General features: G+C 39.9%; 1 protein-coding gene and 1 long non-coding RNA gene across 2 annotated transcripts; one reads left to right on the top strand and one right to left on the bottom strand.

Annotated features, from left to right (window-relative positions):
• The first annotated feature begins 200 nt into the window (after positions 1-200).
• LOC130413169 (zinc finger MYM-type protein 1-like) lies at positions 201-9,744 on the top strand. Its single transcript, XM_056738228.1, has 2 exons — positions 201-2,376; positions 2,844-9,744. The coding sequence occupies exon 1, from the start codon at positions 304-306 to the stop codon at positions 1,981-1,983; it is 1,680 nt and encodes a 559-aa protein (XP_056594206.1). The 5' UTR covers positions 201-303; the 3' UTR covers positions 1,984-2,376; positions 2,844-9,744.
• Positions 9,745-15,397: 5,653 nt separating this feature from the next.
• LOC130415632 (uncharacterized) lies at positions 15,398-16,221 on the bottom strand. The gene is made up of 3 exons (XR_008905955.1): positions 16,149-16,221; positions 15,935-15,964; positions 15,398-15,485 (listed from the first exon to the last, which is right to left on the bottom strand). It is a non-coding gene; the product is annotated as an uncharacterized LOC130415632 (long non-coding RNA).
• Between the last annotated feature and the right edge of the window lie 371 nt (positions 16,222-16,592).

Here is a 16,592-nt window from a genome sequence, read left to right as displayed (position 1 = left end):
AAAGATGTGATAACCAGCTCTGTTGGATTTTCTAACTGGAAACGAGCCTTGGACAGCTTTAGAGAGCACGATAGTAGCTCAGGACACAAAGCTTCAATGCTTGCATGGAAGACTTACAAAGCCAGTTTATCACATGGCAGTGTAGTTGAGCGAATGCATGTGGCCAATGTTGACCAGATAATTAAAAGAAGAGAATACCTTCGTCATATCACTGCTGTCGTTAGCTTTTTGGGAAAGCAAGGCCTCACATTCCGTGGCCATGATGAGAAAGAGTCCTCTGACAATCAGGGAAATTTCTTAGAAATGATGAAATTTCTAGAGGAATTCGACCCCTTTCTCCAAAGCTACACACCTCCCGCCCATTCCACATATCTCTCTTCAGGCTCACAGAATGAGATGATTCAATGTTGTGCAGAGGAAGTTACTGCATCCATCATTAAAGAGATGAAGCATTCAAAAATGTATGCAGTGATGGCTGATGAGGCTCGAGATGGTCATGTGGAACAGCTTGCTGTGTGTGTTCGTTATGTGGGATATGAGAACACTGTCAAAGAAAGTTTTCTGGAACTTACAAGTCTGAAGTCTTTCGATGCACATTCCATTACAGAGGCCATTGAAGAAGTTCTCAAATCAAAAGGCCTGGAAGACCTGCAATGTGTTGCTCAGGCTTACGATGGGGCCTCCGTCATGAGCGGTGCTGTTCGGGGTGTTCAGGCTCAATTCCGTGTGAAGCATCCAGAAGCAGTGTATGTGCACTGCTATGCCCATGAACTGAATTTGGTGCTTTGTCACACTTGCAGGGCTGTGCCAGAAGCCATTGATTTCTTCGACACACTGGAGAGTGTGTACTGTTTCTTCAGTGTGTCTTTAGTTAATCATCAGTCTTTCTCTGACATGCAAAAAGCCTTGGGCTTAGAGAAGAGTGAGCTTGTTCAGCTCTCGAAGACACGGTGGGCATGCCAGCTCAAATCAGTCACTGCCGTGATTGCAAATCTGCCAGCATTGTTGAAGTCCCTCACAGAATTGACCAGTACCACCACAGCAATTGGACTGCTTTCCAAACTTTCAAGACTTTCAAATGTCTATATGCTTGTGATGTTCAAAGCTTTGCTGTCCACTACAGAGGGACTTCACAAGTACCTTCAAAAAGAGGATGTAGACTTGGCACAAGCTACATGGTATAAAGATGCGGTCCTTGAAACACTTAGGTCCATGCGGACAGAGGAAATGGCAGAGAAATTCTATAATCAGGCCAAAGAAATTCTTGAGGCCAACCATCTGTCAGAGACCCCAGCTCCAGGAGGTTCTCAAAAACGCAAGCAGAAGCGATTAGATGACTATGTGGTAGAGTCCACCACTGGCACAAGGGCTTATGTGAGCACTTTGGATAAGATAAGAAATCACATATTTTACCCATGCCTTGACAGAATGGTGAGTGAGCTGGAGGGGAGATTTTGTGGTGTTGGTGCAGAGCTAATGCAAGGCATCAAAGCTTGCCATCCAGCAGCAAATGACTTCCTGTGTGAAGAATCATTAGAGCTGATTGCCAAACATTATAACATGAAGGTCAGTAAAGAAGAGGTTGCAGTGGCTAGACAGTTCCTGTTCAAAAGAAGAGATGAAGGTGTCATTTCAGATATGGCAAGTGTATACAAGCTCCTTGACCCTGACATGTTCCCAAGCCTGAGATCAGTCTTTCAAGCAGCACTAACGATTCCTGTCAGCAGCTGCAGTTGCGAAAGATCATTCAGTGCTCTGCGTCGCCTACACACATGGTTGAGAAGAACCATGGGTCAGCAGAGGCTCAATTACCTGGCAGTGATGTCTATTGAGAGGGGACTTGTGTGTGTCACAGACCATAACAGTGTCATGAACCGATTTGCAATGCTCAAACCAAGAAAATACCCTTTAATGATACCCAGCAAAGCAAGTGAAAAAGCAAGTGATGAGAGAAAGACTACAGCAGGTGATGAGAAAGACTAGCAAGTGGATGAGAGACTAAAGCAGGTGATGAGAGACTACAGCAAGTGATGAAAGACTACAGCAGGTGATGAGAAAGACTAGCAAGTGGATGAGAGACTACAGCAGGTGATGAGAAAGACTACAGCAAGTGATGAGAGACTACAGCAGGTGATGAGAAAGACTACAGCAAGTGATGAGAGACTACAGCAGGTGATGAGAAAGACTAGCAAGTGGATGAGAGACTACAGCAGGTGATGAGAAAGACTAGCAAGTGGATGAGAGACTACAGCAGGTGATGAGAAAGACTAGCAAGTGATGAGAGACTACAGCAGGTGATGAGAAAGACTAGCAAGTGATGAAAGACTACAGCAGGTGATGAGAAAGACTACAGCAAGTGATGAAAGACTACAGCAGGTGATGAGAAAGACTAGCAAGTGGATGAGAGACTACAGAAGGTGATGAGAGACTACAGCAAGTGATGAGAAAGACTAGCAAGTGGATGAGAGACTACAGCAAGTGATGAGAAAGACTAGCAAGTGGATGAGATACTACAGCAAGTGATGAGAAAGACTAGCAAGTGGATGAGAGACTACAGCAGGTGATGAGAAAGACTAGCAAGTGGATGAGAGACTACAGCAGGTGATGAGAGACTACAGCAGGTGATGAGAGACTACAGCAGGTGATGAAAGACTACAGCAGGTGATGAGAGACTACAGCAGGTGATGAGAAAGACTAGCAAGTGGATGAGAGACTACAGCAGGTGATGAGAAAGACTAGCAAGTGATGAAAGACTACAGCAGGTGATGAGAAAGACTAGCAAGTGGATGAGAGACTACAGCAGGTGATGAAAGACTACAGCAGGTGATGAAAGACTACAGCAGGTGATGAGAAAGACTACAGCAGGTGATGAGAGAGAAATATAACTAATATAGAAGGACATACCAGATAGACAGCAAGAGGTGAATAGTGTATGTTGTATGTTGACTCTGTGTATATGTATTGAGCATAATGTTAAAGATGTATAATGTTATCATGCTCAGTTGAGCAATGGTTATGCTCTTCATATCCAAAAAAAAGGTTGTGCTCAGTTGAGCACTGAGAGGATGTTAGCCTGCCTTGAAGATAATGTTAAAGATGTATTTTGACTGAAAGTAAAGTGTTACTGACTGTAATAAAAAAAAAAACCTCTTCGAGTGATCCCTGTATTTGCATTAAATGTTCTGGGCTAAGCCCCGGATGTCCTTCAATGCTGGAAACGCCCCTGGTGATGGATGTGCCTGACATTCGACGAGGAGATACAGCAGCCTTCGACAAGTTTGCACTGCAAATTAGATCCCTTGTTGGCATGTTGGAGACTTTGGGCCATGAAGGTCAAGCAGAACTGAGATGCGGTTCACATGTGGAAAGACTTTTGAGCAAATTACCACCTGAAATGCGGTCAGAGTTTAGGAGACACATGTTTCGACAGCCGGGATCAGTATATAACCTCCTGGACTTCTCTTAATGGTTACAATATGAAGCGTGGTGTCAGAGCAGTGAAGGTCAAATATCTGACCGACGGCGGAAGGAAGAGCAGAAGCCTGATCGAGGTAGAAGAGTGTATCCTACAGGACGTCCAGCTACTGTGCTTCACGGTGTGGACGAGGGCCCTGCAAAACAACCCACAGGACCTGCTTCAGTACCTTCAGCCACGTCTGAGATTCGTACAGCGCTACCTAAAGCTTTCTGTCCATATTGTGACAAATCTGACCATTATCTCAGTCAGTGCCCTACCTTCAAATCCTTTAACAAACAACAGATCATGGATTGGATACAGAGGAATCACCGCTGCTGGCGCTATGGGCGCACCCACCAAGCTTCAAAGTGTACCCAAAGTGTAAAGGCAGACATCTACAGATCCTTCATGAGGTGAACTCCAAGCCCACTACTGAGGGTTCGTGTTTGATTAATTCCGCAACGGAGACTCTGTATTTGGACAGACCTACAGGATGCAGGAAAGTTCTTCTGAAGGTTGTTAGAGTTCTGCTTCGCCATGAGGACAAGACCCTTGATACCTATGCTGTACTGGACGATGGATCAGAAAGGACGATTCTTCTGTCCCCTGCTGCCGCTAAACTCGGAATCCATGGTACTATAGAGAGCTTGTCTCTGCGGACTATCCGCCAGGATGTGCAGACTGTCACTGGAGCCTTAGTTTCTTTCCAAATCTCCCCAGGGACTCCGCCACAGAAGGTCTTCAGAATTTCAGCTGCTTTCACTGTTGAACGTCTTGGTCTTGCGGAGCAATCCTACCCTTTGAGTATCCTGGAGAAGTACCAGCACCTCAAGGACCTCCCCTTGCAGCCCTTTGAGGAAGTGCATCCACTTCTGCTAATTGGAGCCGATAATACTCACCTTATCACTCCTGTATCACCTGTGCGCTTAGGGCCATCGGGAGCACCGGCAGCCATACAGACGAAACTCGGATGGACTTTACAGGGACCTGTAAATCTTCGCAGGGAACAGCTGTCACAATCAAATTGCTTCTTTTTGTCCCTCAGCCCGGCAGAGTTAGAGTTGAAGAGAGATGTCGAGAGGTTGTGGCAGATTGATGTAATGCCTTATCGATGTGAGAAGCAAGTTACAAGGTCAAAGGAGGATCAGGAGGCTATCAGCCTCTTGGAGGCCAAGACTACCCGCGTTGAGGTTAAAGGGATCCTACGTTACGCAACACCCTTGCTGCGCAGGAGGAATTTTCCTGTTTTCGGTGCACCTAAGGAGGCTGTTATGTCGAGTCTCCGAGGAATGGAGCATCGACTCGCAAGGACACCAGAGAAAGCAGAGGTATACAAGTCTGAAGTGAAGAAGCTGGTATTGACTAGTGCAGCCATCAAACCCCAAAATAAGGGAAGTACAACCGCAGAGGGGAGCTGGTATATTCCACACCATCTGGTTTCTCCCAATGGGAAAGATCGGCTCGTGTTTAACTGTTCCTTCCAGTACAGAGGGCTGAGCCTAAATGACTCCCTATTGCCAGGTCCAGTCCTAAGTCCTTCCCTCCTTGGAGTCCTTATACGGTTCAGGGAGCATGGTGTTGCCATAAGCGGGGATATACGTGGCATGTTCGATCAGGTTCTGCTGTTACCTGAGGACCGGCCTCTGCTACGTTTCTTGTGGCGCGACATGCGGAGAGATGACCCTCCTGATACATATGAGTGGCAGGTACTGCCTTTCGGGACTACTTGTAGCCCTGCTGTGCCACCTTCGCCCTTCAACAACATGTGGCACTGCACAGCACCCCTGGAGAGGACGTTAGATTATCTGTTGACAGATGTTTCTATGTGGACAACTGCCTACAAAGCTTACACTTGGTTGAAGAAGCCAGACAGCTGGTTGACAAGTTACGTGCCCTTCTGTCTTCTGGGGCCTTCGACATCCGTCAGTGGGCCAGTAACGTGCCTGAAGTTATTGGCCATTTACCTCCCGAGGCAAGGTCTACCAAGCTGGAACTGTGGCTCTCACAAGACAAAGTTGACCCACGAGAGTCTACCTTAGGCCTAAGTTGGCATTGTGAATCTGATCGCCTTGGTTTCAAGCACAGACCAGTCCCCTATAATGCTTTGACAATGCGGAGTATATACCGCGTGTTAGCGAGTCAGTATGACCCCCTTGTTCTCCCTTATACGACCCGAGCCAAAGTAATTGTGCAACAGCTCTGGGCCACCCACCGAGACTGGGATGACCCACAACTCCCTTGTGAGCTTGGACAAGCCTGGATAACTTGGGAAGAAGAACAATATCTACCCCAGGTAACACTCCCTAGGTGTTATAATCCTACCTACATGGATCATTCAGAAGTACAGCGGGAGATTCATGTCTTCAGTGATGCCTCGGAGAAGGCATACGGGGCAGTCGCCTACCTGCGTTCAGAAGCAGCTTCAGGGGAAGTCTACCTAGCATTTTTACTAGCCCGATCTCGGGTGGCTCCACGGAAACTACAGTCAATACCCAGACTTGAGCTTTGTGCCGCTTTGACAGGAGCCCAGCTTGCACGGTTGCTTACCAATGAGCTCACCTTGAAAGTAGATAAAGTTTCCTACTGGACAGACTCCACCACTGTCCTTCACTGGCTCCGCTCTGAGTCCTGCAGATACAAGGTCTTCGTAGGCACTCGCGTATCCGAGATTCAGGAGCTGACTGAGCTGAAGGCATGGAGCTACATTGACTCCGAAAGAAACCCTGCTGATGATCTCACTCGGGGTAAAAACCTAAGAGATCTGGCTAGACCTAACAGATGGATTCAAGGTCCCGAATTTCTCACGAAACCTCTGAATGAGTGGCCTTCGCACCCTAACCCACAACTTCCTGACTTTGAGGATGTCACTGAGCTTAAAGGCGGAACCTTCTGTGGAATAACCATAGCCACAACTAAAGATGGAGGGGAGTACAGCAGTTGGAAAGACTATATGGAGGCAGTAGCGCAGGAGAAGCATGGGGCGGCCTCCCAGGATGGTCCTCCCCCGGCCAGCGCCTACATTGAAGCAGAGGTTGTTATTATGAGGAAAGCCCAGATGGATAGTTTCCCTGAAGACTACCAGCTATTAAAAACCGGCAAGCCAGTTCACTCCAACAGTCGGTTACTTTGCCTCTCTCCGGAGTTTGACACAGGGGACCAACTCATCTGCGTCGGAGGACGATTAAGGCGAGTTGAAACCTTGGACCAAGACACATTGCATCCCATCGTACTCTATTCCAATCATTTGAGTACCAAGCTACTCATTAAGGAGTATGATGCTCGACTTCACCACCCAGGACCCGAGCGGGTGTTTGCGGAGCTCCGTCGGAAAGTGTGGATACTGAGAGGCCGGGAAGCTGTTAGAAAGCACCAGCGTACTTGTTTTGAGTGTTGTAAGTGGCGGTCAAATCCTGTAACACAACAGATGGCTGACTTACCCCCTCCGAGACTCAGACTATTCAAGCCAGCCTTTTATTCATCAGGAATGGACTGTTTTGGGCCATTCTTGGTCAAAATAGGTCGCAGAGTAGAGAAAAGATGGAGTCTCTTGTTCAAGTGCCTTACTACAAGGGCGGTGCACATCGAAGTACTAACTTCCATGGACAGTGATGCCTTCTTGATGGCATTGAGGAGGTTCATTAGTCGTCGTGGTCAGCCTGCAGAATTATATTCTGATCAAGGCACTAACTTTAGATACTGAGCTACGAGACGCCTTCAACCAGCTCAGCTCGGATCTGCAAAACATACTCGCCGTGCAACAACTACGCTTTCATTTCAATCCACCGGCTAACCCACACTTTGGAGGTGTGTGGGAGAGGGAAATACGTTCGATAAAGACTGCCCTTCGTTCTGCTCTAGGCTCAGAAACGGTAACTGAGGAGGTACTTCAGACGGTTTTGATCGAGATTGAAGCTATCCTTAATTCCAAGCCGCTGGGGTATGTTTCTGCTGATCTAGCCGATCCGGATCCCATTACCCCCAGTTGCCTTCTGATGGGGCGGCCCGACGGTTCCTTACCCCAGGTGGTGTACCCACAGACTGAACTACTCACCAAGCGGGATGGAGACACTCCCAGGTACTAGCTGACAGATTTTGGACATCGTTCATAAGGCATTACCTTCCTAGCATGCAGATGAGAGGAAAGTGGCAACGGGCATCACCTGATATTGAGACTGGTATCGTGGCCATGTTGGTTGACTCTCACTTGCCTCGATCCCTGTGGCAGATTGGCAGAGTAACTAAGGTATTTCCTGGTCCAGATAATCATGTAAGAACAGCGGAGATACAGATAAAGGACAAAACGTACACTCGACCCATAGCGCGTCTGATTGCACTCCCTGAAATCCTTCTGAAAGTGCAGATGCCATGAAACCCTGAGTTAGTTTTCAACGGTGCAAATTTACAGCTAAATTTGGGGGCGGCAATGTTGAGGAGGCGGGCTTAACGCACCTGTCAGTCACCGTACGGAGTCGACGGAAGGAGATAAAAGACGTGGCCACGATCCAGCCAAATTATCCTCACCTTTTATGGGTTTCTGTGCGTCATTGAAAGATTGTAAGTTCACGTTTTATTCATGGACAAAACCTTTCATAGTTATAGTATTCTGTTTTATATTTAATTTGATGTTTTGTCACTGTTATTTTAGTGTATCTCGCAGTGCTAAGGCTATGCTAGCGCATTCGATCCGTTTTGCAATTATGATACCCATTTTGTATTGTAACCGGATAACAAGTTTATATATGTGATTATGCTTATTTACCAAATGAATATTGTGCGCTGGGTGTGAGTTTAATTATGTGTACACACATGCTTTCAGTTACGTTATTTGATTCCGTGCGCTAAGTCCGTTTACATAAATATATGACGGCGCTGATTTAAATAGCTTTATTACGAGTTGTTGTTCATGTGATATGCATACTGTGAGTATATCATATATATTTATACTTTATCTGAAAGCATATTGAGGCTGTGTAATTTTATTTACTTATTGTTTCTGCTTATTTTAGAACCACACCCATCGTAAAACCCATACCAGAACTTAATAAACCCCTTCTTGGATCTTGACCCGTGATTACCTCTTGTGTTCTGACAAACATACCAAAAGGAAGGCTAGATACATTAAAACCTCCTTAGAACTACAATCCTTAATGCCTTACTATTCAATAGTTACCGTAGTAAAATCCATGGGTTTGCTAATAATCAATACCCAAAAACAAGTGATTACTTTTATTACAAAAAACTATAAGCTTCGCAAGGGAGTAGGTTACCAGTGAGGAAACATACAGAAATATCATGTTTTTGTCTCGATACATACGAGAATTCAAACGGAACATTACATAATTTAAGTATTTTTGATGCTTTGAAAGCGACGAACATTGCATTATATTATACATTTGTTTCTGACGTTGTGCAATATACTGGATCGAACCAATCGCCATGTTCTTACCACTGAGACACAGGAAATCTTATTAAAGCATAAAAATACTTTTGTGCCAGACAATATGATTAACATGAAAATATCCCTAACGAAGGACAGCATGAATCGAAGTGAAATTATGTCGGTCATAAAATCAAAACAAACATGTAGATCGTTTCAAACTTGTGACCTCCTTCGGCAGAACACAACATATAATTTGAAGAATGTTGATAACCAGAATACATTGCCCTTATTGTATAATAATAAATAGTATTATTAATATGATTATTATTAGTTTTAGTTGTAATAGTAGCCTTCCATGTGTAACCGGGTTGATATTATATCTTTACTTTTAGTTGAAATGTCACCAAATCCTGATGAATATTGTTTTCTATACGTTTAAAATGTGTCTTTCCTATATATTTATGCCTGAATGTTGTACTTAGAACTAAGTGTTAATACCTGTACTGTCACTTTAAGAGGTCGCAGGCTTTATGCCGTCATTTTCGATGCTTCTCTCAGTTCTCGCCAGACTAGCTGAGAGGAGGTAATGTATTATTTTGCTTTTCATTCTTGAACATTTATTATTTATAAACCTTGTTTTATGCATGTATAAATGCTAGTTTTGGGTTGTGGACATGCAGTTACTATGTTAATTGAATATAAACCTTGTAAACAGATTCTTTGCAAGCTTTAAAGTAGACATGTTTCCACATGCTAGTTTACACGGTTTTCTGTATCTATTAGCTAACAGGAGCTTGAGACTTCTGTACTGTGTGGAGGAGACTGCATGTTACAGCGCCTCATGTGTTTTTCTGTTAATTTGTACAGACAATCAACCATTCTGCCTTCATTAAAAGAGCTACCAGCAGCTGGTCGTAGTCCGGGTCCTTCCTTCATTCAGCACAACATAGAACACAACGCAGAACTTATAATAATTAATGGACGTGCATTCAAGCTGAAAATGTTAAAGACAAAGCACGCCCGTTACACATGCAATGGACACCACACATTTCTCAAAATACATATTTTTTGTTCAACAGAAATTAAATGACATGAGGGTCTGTATTCCTGCTATACAGAAAACGTTTCAGATTATTTTGGGACATATAAGACATCAGATGAATGACTTCTGTCATATATCCCTAAATTTGGAAAACTTTGCTATAGATGAAGCTCCTCTCTCCAGCAAGTGGGTCAGCATCTCCACGTCGTAAGTATCGCTGGATATCCCTAATTGGGCTGTTTTTGTGTTGTCAATAAATCCAAATAGTCCATTTCTACACATGATTTTTTTGAGTGTCTTTAGACTAATAGTTATCCTGTGTTTGACACTTAAAATATAAAGGATCTCTTCATAAGGTAGACTCAAGTCAAAGTAATATTGAATTAAATCAAATCAGTCCATAACATATGATAAGGAATAAACAATCTGCGCTCAACAGTTTTAACACATAAGGGTAAACAGAGAGAGAGAAAGACAGAGTTACTAGACAGTATTCTGTACAATGTATTCAGTGTTTCCCCTAGGTTTACAGCTTTGGGGGGGGGGGAATTGACGAGAAATCATTTCCTTTTCATTCTTTATGTGCTATCTATCTATCTAGTCACATACATTGATTGTCTGGGAGGGTAATGCTTTGTAAAATTTAAAAAATGTTACATATAAATATAAATAATTTTTTTTTTTAAATCTTTTTAAAATTGACTTTGGCAAATAACCTTTGTTAAATGTATAGAAGTATTTGTTAATATTAATGGGCCAGAGCTTAAAAAAGTAAAGAACTAAAAAAAGATTTATAAATACTAACAAATATATTGCTCATTCATTGTTCGTTAATGTTAGTTAATACCTTTATATGATAAACTAATTTTAAATGGGATTTTTTGGGGGAGACGGTTTAATTTCTATGATGCATTTATTGGAGAATAATCCTGTCAGACGCGGACGCTGTTCTGAACGTCATCACGTGACATTCCCATACAACACGGAGCCATCTGCATAGCGTATTAAATATCTCTTGTCTTATTTAATCAGCAGATTTACAATGTCCTGACTAAAAACATTTTAAACACATATGTAAATAGTAAGCTGCATGTAATTCATTAATATACATTTTAACCGCCATCCGGTGATGAATGGACTTTTGATGCTTGTCAGGGGCAGGATGCGCAACACTTAGACTTGGAGCAGGAGAGCTACTTCGGCTGCTACTCGCAGTGGATGAGTTTTGCCATCTTCAGTTCCCTGTGAGCGCTTAAAAAACGCAAATATTTTCATTTGGTTTTCATCTGATTGATGCGACATATTTCCCGCCGCGCGCTCTCTGTCCGCTAATGTTTGTTTGTGTGAGCGCGTGTGCGCACTCATTGGGATAATTGTAAACGCGCAAACACAGACAGAAAAGACATGCCATCGTGGAAATAAGATAAATAACATATTACTTAAGGGTTATTTAGTTTGTTTAATAAAATAACAAATTGTAATCTGGCGCTATAAAGAAAATCAAATCAAATTTGCTTGACGTCCAAGGGTGGCGGGGCGCCCCCCTTATATAATGGTAGGGGAAACGCAGGTATTTAAACACTGGTTCCTTTTATTCATTTACATAATTGACCGCATTTGAGGAAAATAACAGCACTACTTGTTAAGAATGATAAATGAATAGTAGATGTTTCCAAAAATGTAAGGTTATGCAAAAAGACTAGACGGGCTCCGTACATTTCAATCCAAGCTGTAGCAAAAAAAAACCCGTTTAATAACAAAGGTAACTAATCACAAGTAACTTCACCGTCCACCTCCAGATCGCTTTCTAAAGTTGCGCGCCGCCACTAAGACTTCTTCCACTTCCAGGTCACGGACCTGTCGATCAAAATCTGACTAGCCAATGAGAGTAAAGCACTGTTAACTCCCGCCCACGCGAGAGGTTTGTGCCAGAAGTCCGAACGTAACTTTTTGCAGTGTAAACGAAAAATAATGAAGCGCAAACGAAATCTCGGGCATCGTATTAATAAACAATGATTTTCGAAAAGGATCATTAGAAAACATTTGATGATGAATGCAGTTTGTTTGAAAGTATGTTAAAAGTTTGCAATTGGAGTTCATTTTTTTCGTTTTCAAAGTGTATTTCTTCTTTCGTGTTGTTTATTTTTGTTTGTTTTTTTTTATTTTGCGTTCGTACTTATTGGCACAAAAGGAATCCCATAAAAGCACATACAAGGTAAAAAACGCTTGATGAATCAAGACAGTAATTTTAAAAGATGAAATTCACGACACACCTTAAAGCAAACTAATAAACCGGTGAGACCAAAATATAAATACTACAAGCAAAGTTTAACGTGTTTGAGTGTTTTAGAATGATGAATTATACATTTCATTTACTGTTTTATATGTTTTAATAGAATTATTAAAAGACTTAAATAACATTAAAAGAGAATAATCAAACTAAACAAAACTTAAACTAAAACATCATAGAATAATTCAAACTAAACTTTTAATAAACTAAAACATCATAGAATAATTCAAACTAAACTTTTAATAAATTAAAACATCATAGAATAATTCAAACTAAACTTTTAATAAACTAAAACATCATAGAATAATTCAAACTAAACTTTTAATAAATTAAAACATCATAGAATAATTCAAACTAAACTTTTAATAAACTAAAACATCATAGAATAATTCAAACTAAACTTTTAATAAACTAAAACATCATAGAATAATTCAAACTAAACTTTTATTAAATTAAAACATTATAGAATAATTCAAACTAAACTTTTAATAAACTAAAACATCATAGAATAATTCAAACTAAACTTTTAATAAATTAAAACATCATAGAATAATTCAAACTAAACTTTTAATAAACTAAAACATCATAGAATAATTCAAACTAAACTTTTAATAAATTAAAACATCATAGAATAATTCAAACTAAACTTTTAATAAACTAAAACATCATAGAATAATTCAAACTAAACTTTTAATAAACTAAAACATCATAGAATAATTCAAACTAAACTTTTATTAAATTAAAACATCATAGAATAATTCAAACTAAACTTTTATTAAATTAAAACATTATAGAATAATTCAAACTAAACTAAACTTAAGTTAAATCCCACATTATTTGTGAACACATTAAATGCCCATCTGAAAGTTTCAGGTGAAGGATTTTTATCACAAGAACCTGCAAATGAAACACAATTAATGACAATCAATAATGGAATAAATGTCATCAGTTTTAGATGAGTGTGTGTAGATGAGTTTTCTGTACTTTCTTATTAAAGTGTCTCAATTCAACATTACACTCTTGAAAATAAAGGTGCAAGTTCTTCACAGTGATGCCATAGAGACCGTTTTCTTCATATAGTTCTTTCTTTAAATATCCGAAATCCAAGTGGTCTGGAACGCAGCATGAATAAGGAAACAAGAGGAAGGGGCGAAGACGCAAGATGGGCGAGCACATGATCAAAGAAATAAAACAATGGACATATGCTTCCAAACACAGACACAAGACAGTTGAACAGAAAAACAACTATAAGAAGACAGAATCGTGAAACGTGCATCAGCCTGATAAAAAATATTCAATGAACCTTTATTTTGAAGAGTGTTTGAAACGACTCATGTATTTGAGAGTGGATCATTCTGCCCCCTTTCACAAGATGTAATAGTCTAGATAAATAATACTTTTACATATCAACTCAAATATTAAATATAGGCTGCAAAGACTTATAGTGTAGCTATATTTATATGTATCTGTGTATATATATCAGATATATATTTTGAGTTATATGTAAAATATGATTTTTAGATGGACTTGATCATATCAGATAATCTGTTTGGTGTATAGTCATTAACACAATTAATAAAAGAATGATCACTATCTGCTCGTGGGAGAATATAAACGTGTGGTTCACGCTGGGCGGAGTCTATGATAATAGGATAGAGTTTGTCATCATGTGTGATCATAGACACAAACATCAGATAAAGTGTGTGTACTCGCCTCCGTCCTCCTCCTGTTCTTCTTCTTTCTTGGGTAGTTGTGTCCAGGACAGTTTAAAATCAGAGATGTTCAATCCCAGAGCAGACTGGAGCTAAAATCCATCAAATATTTCAATCCACACATGAAACATACTGTCATTTCTCATTCTCTCATCATCACTCATCTCATATATTTACACACATCAAACACTCTCATATATCACTTCTCTCTTAAATCATCACATTTACTTTTGTATTTTAAGACTCTTTTTCTCACCTGATGGAGGATTTTGTCGCTCTCAGCAGCTACATCACCACTGGAGGAAAACTTCAGCCTCAGAAAGGTTTTTTTGTGAACTAAAACAGAAAAATAGATTAAAAAAATCACATGCAAATAAAATAACTGATATTTAGAGAAAACATTGGGCCCCAATGAACCAAAGCAGAATGTCATTTTACTTTAACACTCTATATTTACACGACTAAAATGTTTCTCTACAGATGATAATGTTGATAAAGTGATGAGCGTTCACATGGATCTGTGATAAATGACTAAAACACTGAACTATGAATGACATGAAATAGCTGCTGATGTCACTTTGTAAAGGAGAATATAATACACATGACATCATTGTTTTTACAAATTCACGTTTCTGAAGTTTACACAGAGACAGAATCACTTTCAAAAACTTTAAAATCTGCTTTATAGTTTACATTTCAGTCACTGCTCTCATTTAAATGAACAACCAAAACTACACAAAAGCTTTCTGGTTTAAGTTGAAAACAGTGTTGAGTCTGAATATATTTGTGTAGTGGAGCAGCTGTCATTGAGATGATGAGAATACAAACAGATGATTTTCTTCAGGAGCTTCTTAAATCAATCACTCATTTACTGACTTCAGTCTCATTCATACATTCACATCAACTCATATCAACACACATTCACAACAGAACACATTAATTAACAAATATATCAGACTGAGTTAAAGATTATGGATAATATAATCACAATATTAATCAAATGTCATGAAAATTACCTAAGAAAAAGACTGAAATCATTCGTTATAATAAATATTTACAAGTTAAATGTTAAATGCACCAGCTCTACCAAACAATACATTTTAAAGAAATTACCTCCATAAACCTCCACCTCACACAGAGTAAGAGAAGATGTACGTCCAGTCTTGACCACATTCACATAACGTCCCTTCATCCCATGACATGAGAAACTGATGGTTTGAGCAGCTAGAAGACCAGCAGTCACAGCACATCTAGAGAGAGAAAATCACTGAATCTCTATAGAGGCGTTTCAATCAATCAATGAAAAGTGTTCAAGTGATGTCATGAATAACTTTACATGGGATTGTTGTTTCCATTGTTTTCCAGTGAGTCTCCAATACGAATCTCTGCTCCACTGGTTTGATCCAAACAGCAGTCTGGTCTAGCACTGATGATGACTGTACTGATGTCATAATAATCCTGAAGATCCAGTCTCCACCATGGGTTACTATCATATGATGTAGCAGAGCAGTATGGAACATTTCTGACACCATCTATGGCATTTTGAGCTGTCCAGGTACTCCATGTGGATGATTGTGTCGCTGTTCCTTTAAATGCTAAATTCTCTAGAATATATAAATTCAATACAGTTATTCAGTCCGTCTGTAGATATATATATAAAGTCATGACAACATTAAAAGATGAATATTAGGACTTTATCATTGTCTGTTTCAACATATGTGTTCTATCACTTTGATTCATTTCATTTTCATTTGACACAACACACATTAACCACAGACTCACAGCTTAAAAACTTCTCACTTCACATTGAAATATCTCTCTGATACTTTATAAATGATTTTAATGTCAATTTTCTGATAATAAGAATGTTTCACTTGAAAGTTGGCAGCACATATAATTTTTTTGATTCATGACTTAGATTGTAACTTTTAGTCAGAACATCATTCTAATGAGAACTAAACTGTCATCTAACTACAAACTTACAACAATGAATGAACAATAAAAATAATAATTTACATCATTCTATGTGTGACAAATCAAAAGATTTGATTACCTGCTGAACAACCTGGAACAGAAACAAGACCTGTTGAAGGAAAACAAGAATTTTTCACTTAAATCCGAAAATCAATTACATTAATATTGATATAAAGCGGCTGCTTTAATTCTTAACTATTAAAAAGTCATGTTAAAGATTTGAATGAAGAATGACTGACAACATGTATGATGTTGGGATGGTTTGTGTGTTCTTTGAGATGATGTTTACTTACTGGAAAGTAAAATCAGATGAATAAATTTGTCCATGTCACTGCTGAAGAAAAGTAATATGAGAATAGAATTGAGTTTATTATGTGTTATAAGCAGAACTTACCTCTGGAGATATAGATGAAGATGCAATACATCAGTACATCCCTCTGGACATTTGCCTTTCTCTCTCCACCCTCAACACATCAGCACTCAATGTCTTTAACATCTAAAACATTTCTTTACTAATCAAATCTGGTGTCCCGAAAATGGCACGAATCATCAACTGCACATAGACATCTTGTGCTTGCATATGTAAATCTTGTGCTCTCACCTGGAAATGACGGATAAACAAAGAAAACAACTTTTTACAAGACAACATTCATTTCAATTATGAACACAAGCCAGTGAAAGACTGACAGAATATTTTGCTGAGAATCACTCTCAACATGTTTTGTGTTTTGAGTTCA

This window comes from Triplophysa dalaica, chromosome 1, assembly GCF_015846415.1.
Source record: "Triplophysa dalaica isolate WHDGS20190420 chromosome 1, ASM1584641v1, whole genome shotgun sequence".
Taxonomy (NCBI): Eukaryota; Metazoa; Chordata; class Actinopteri; order Cypriniformes; family Nemacheilidae; genus Triplophysa; species Triplophysa dalaica.
Note: the sequence above shows the minus strand (reverse complement) of the source record. Positions and strands in the feature narration are given on the sequence as shown.

Bases quoted from the DNA above. Each gene is read 5' to 3' on its own strand.
- LOC130413169 (XM_056738228.1), top strand. From the start codon at position 304: ATGATGAAATTTCTAGAGGAATTCGACCCCTTTCTCCAAAGCTACACA.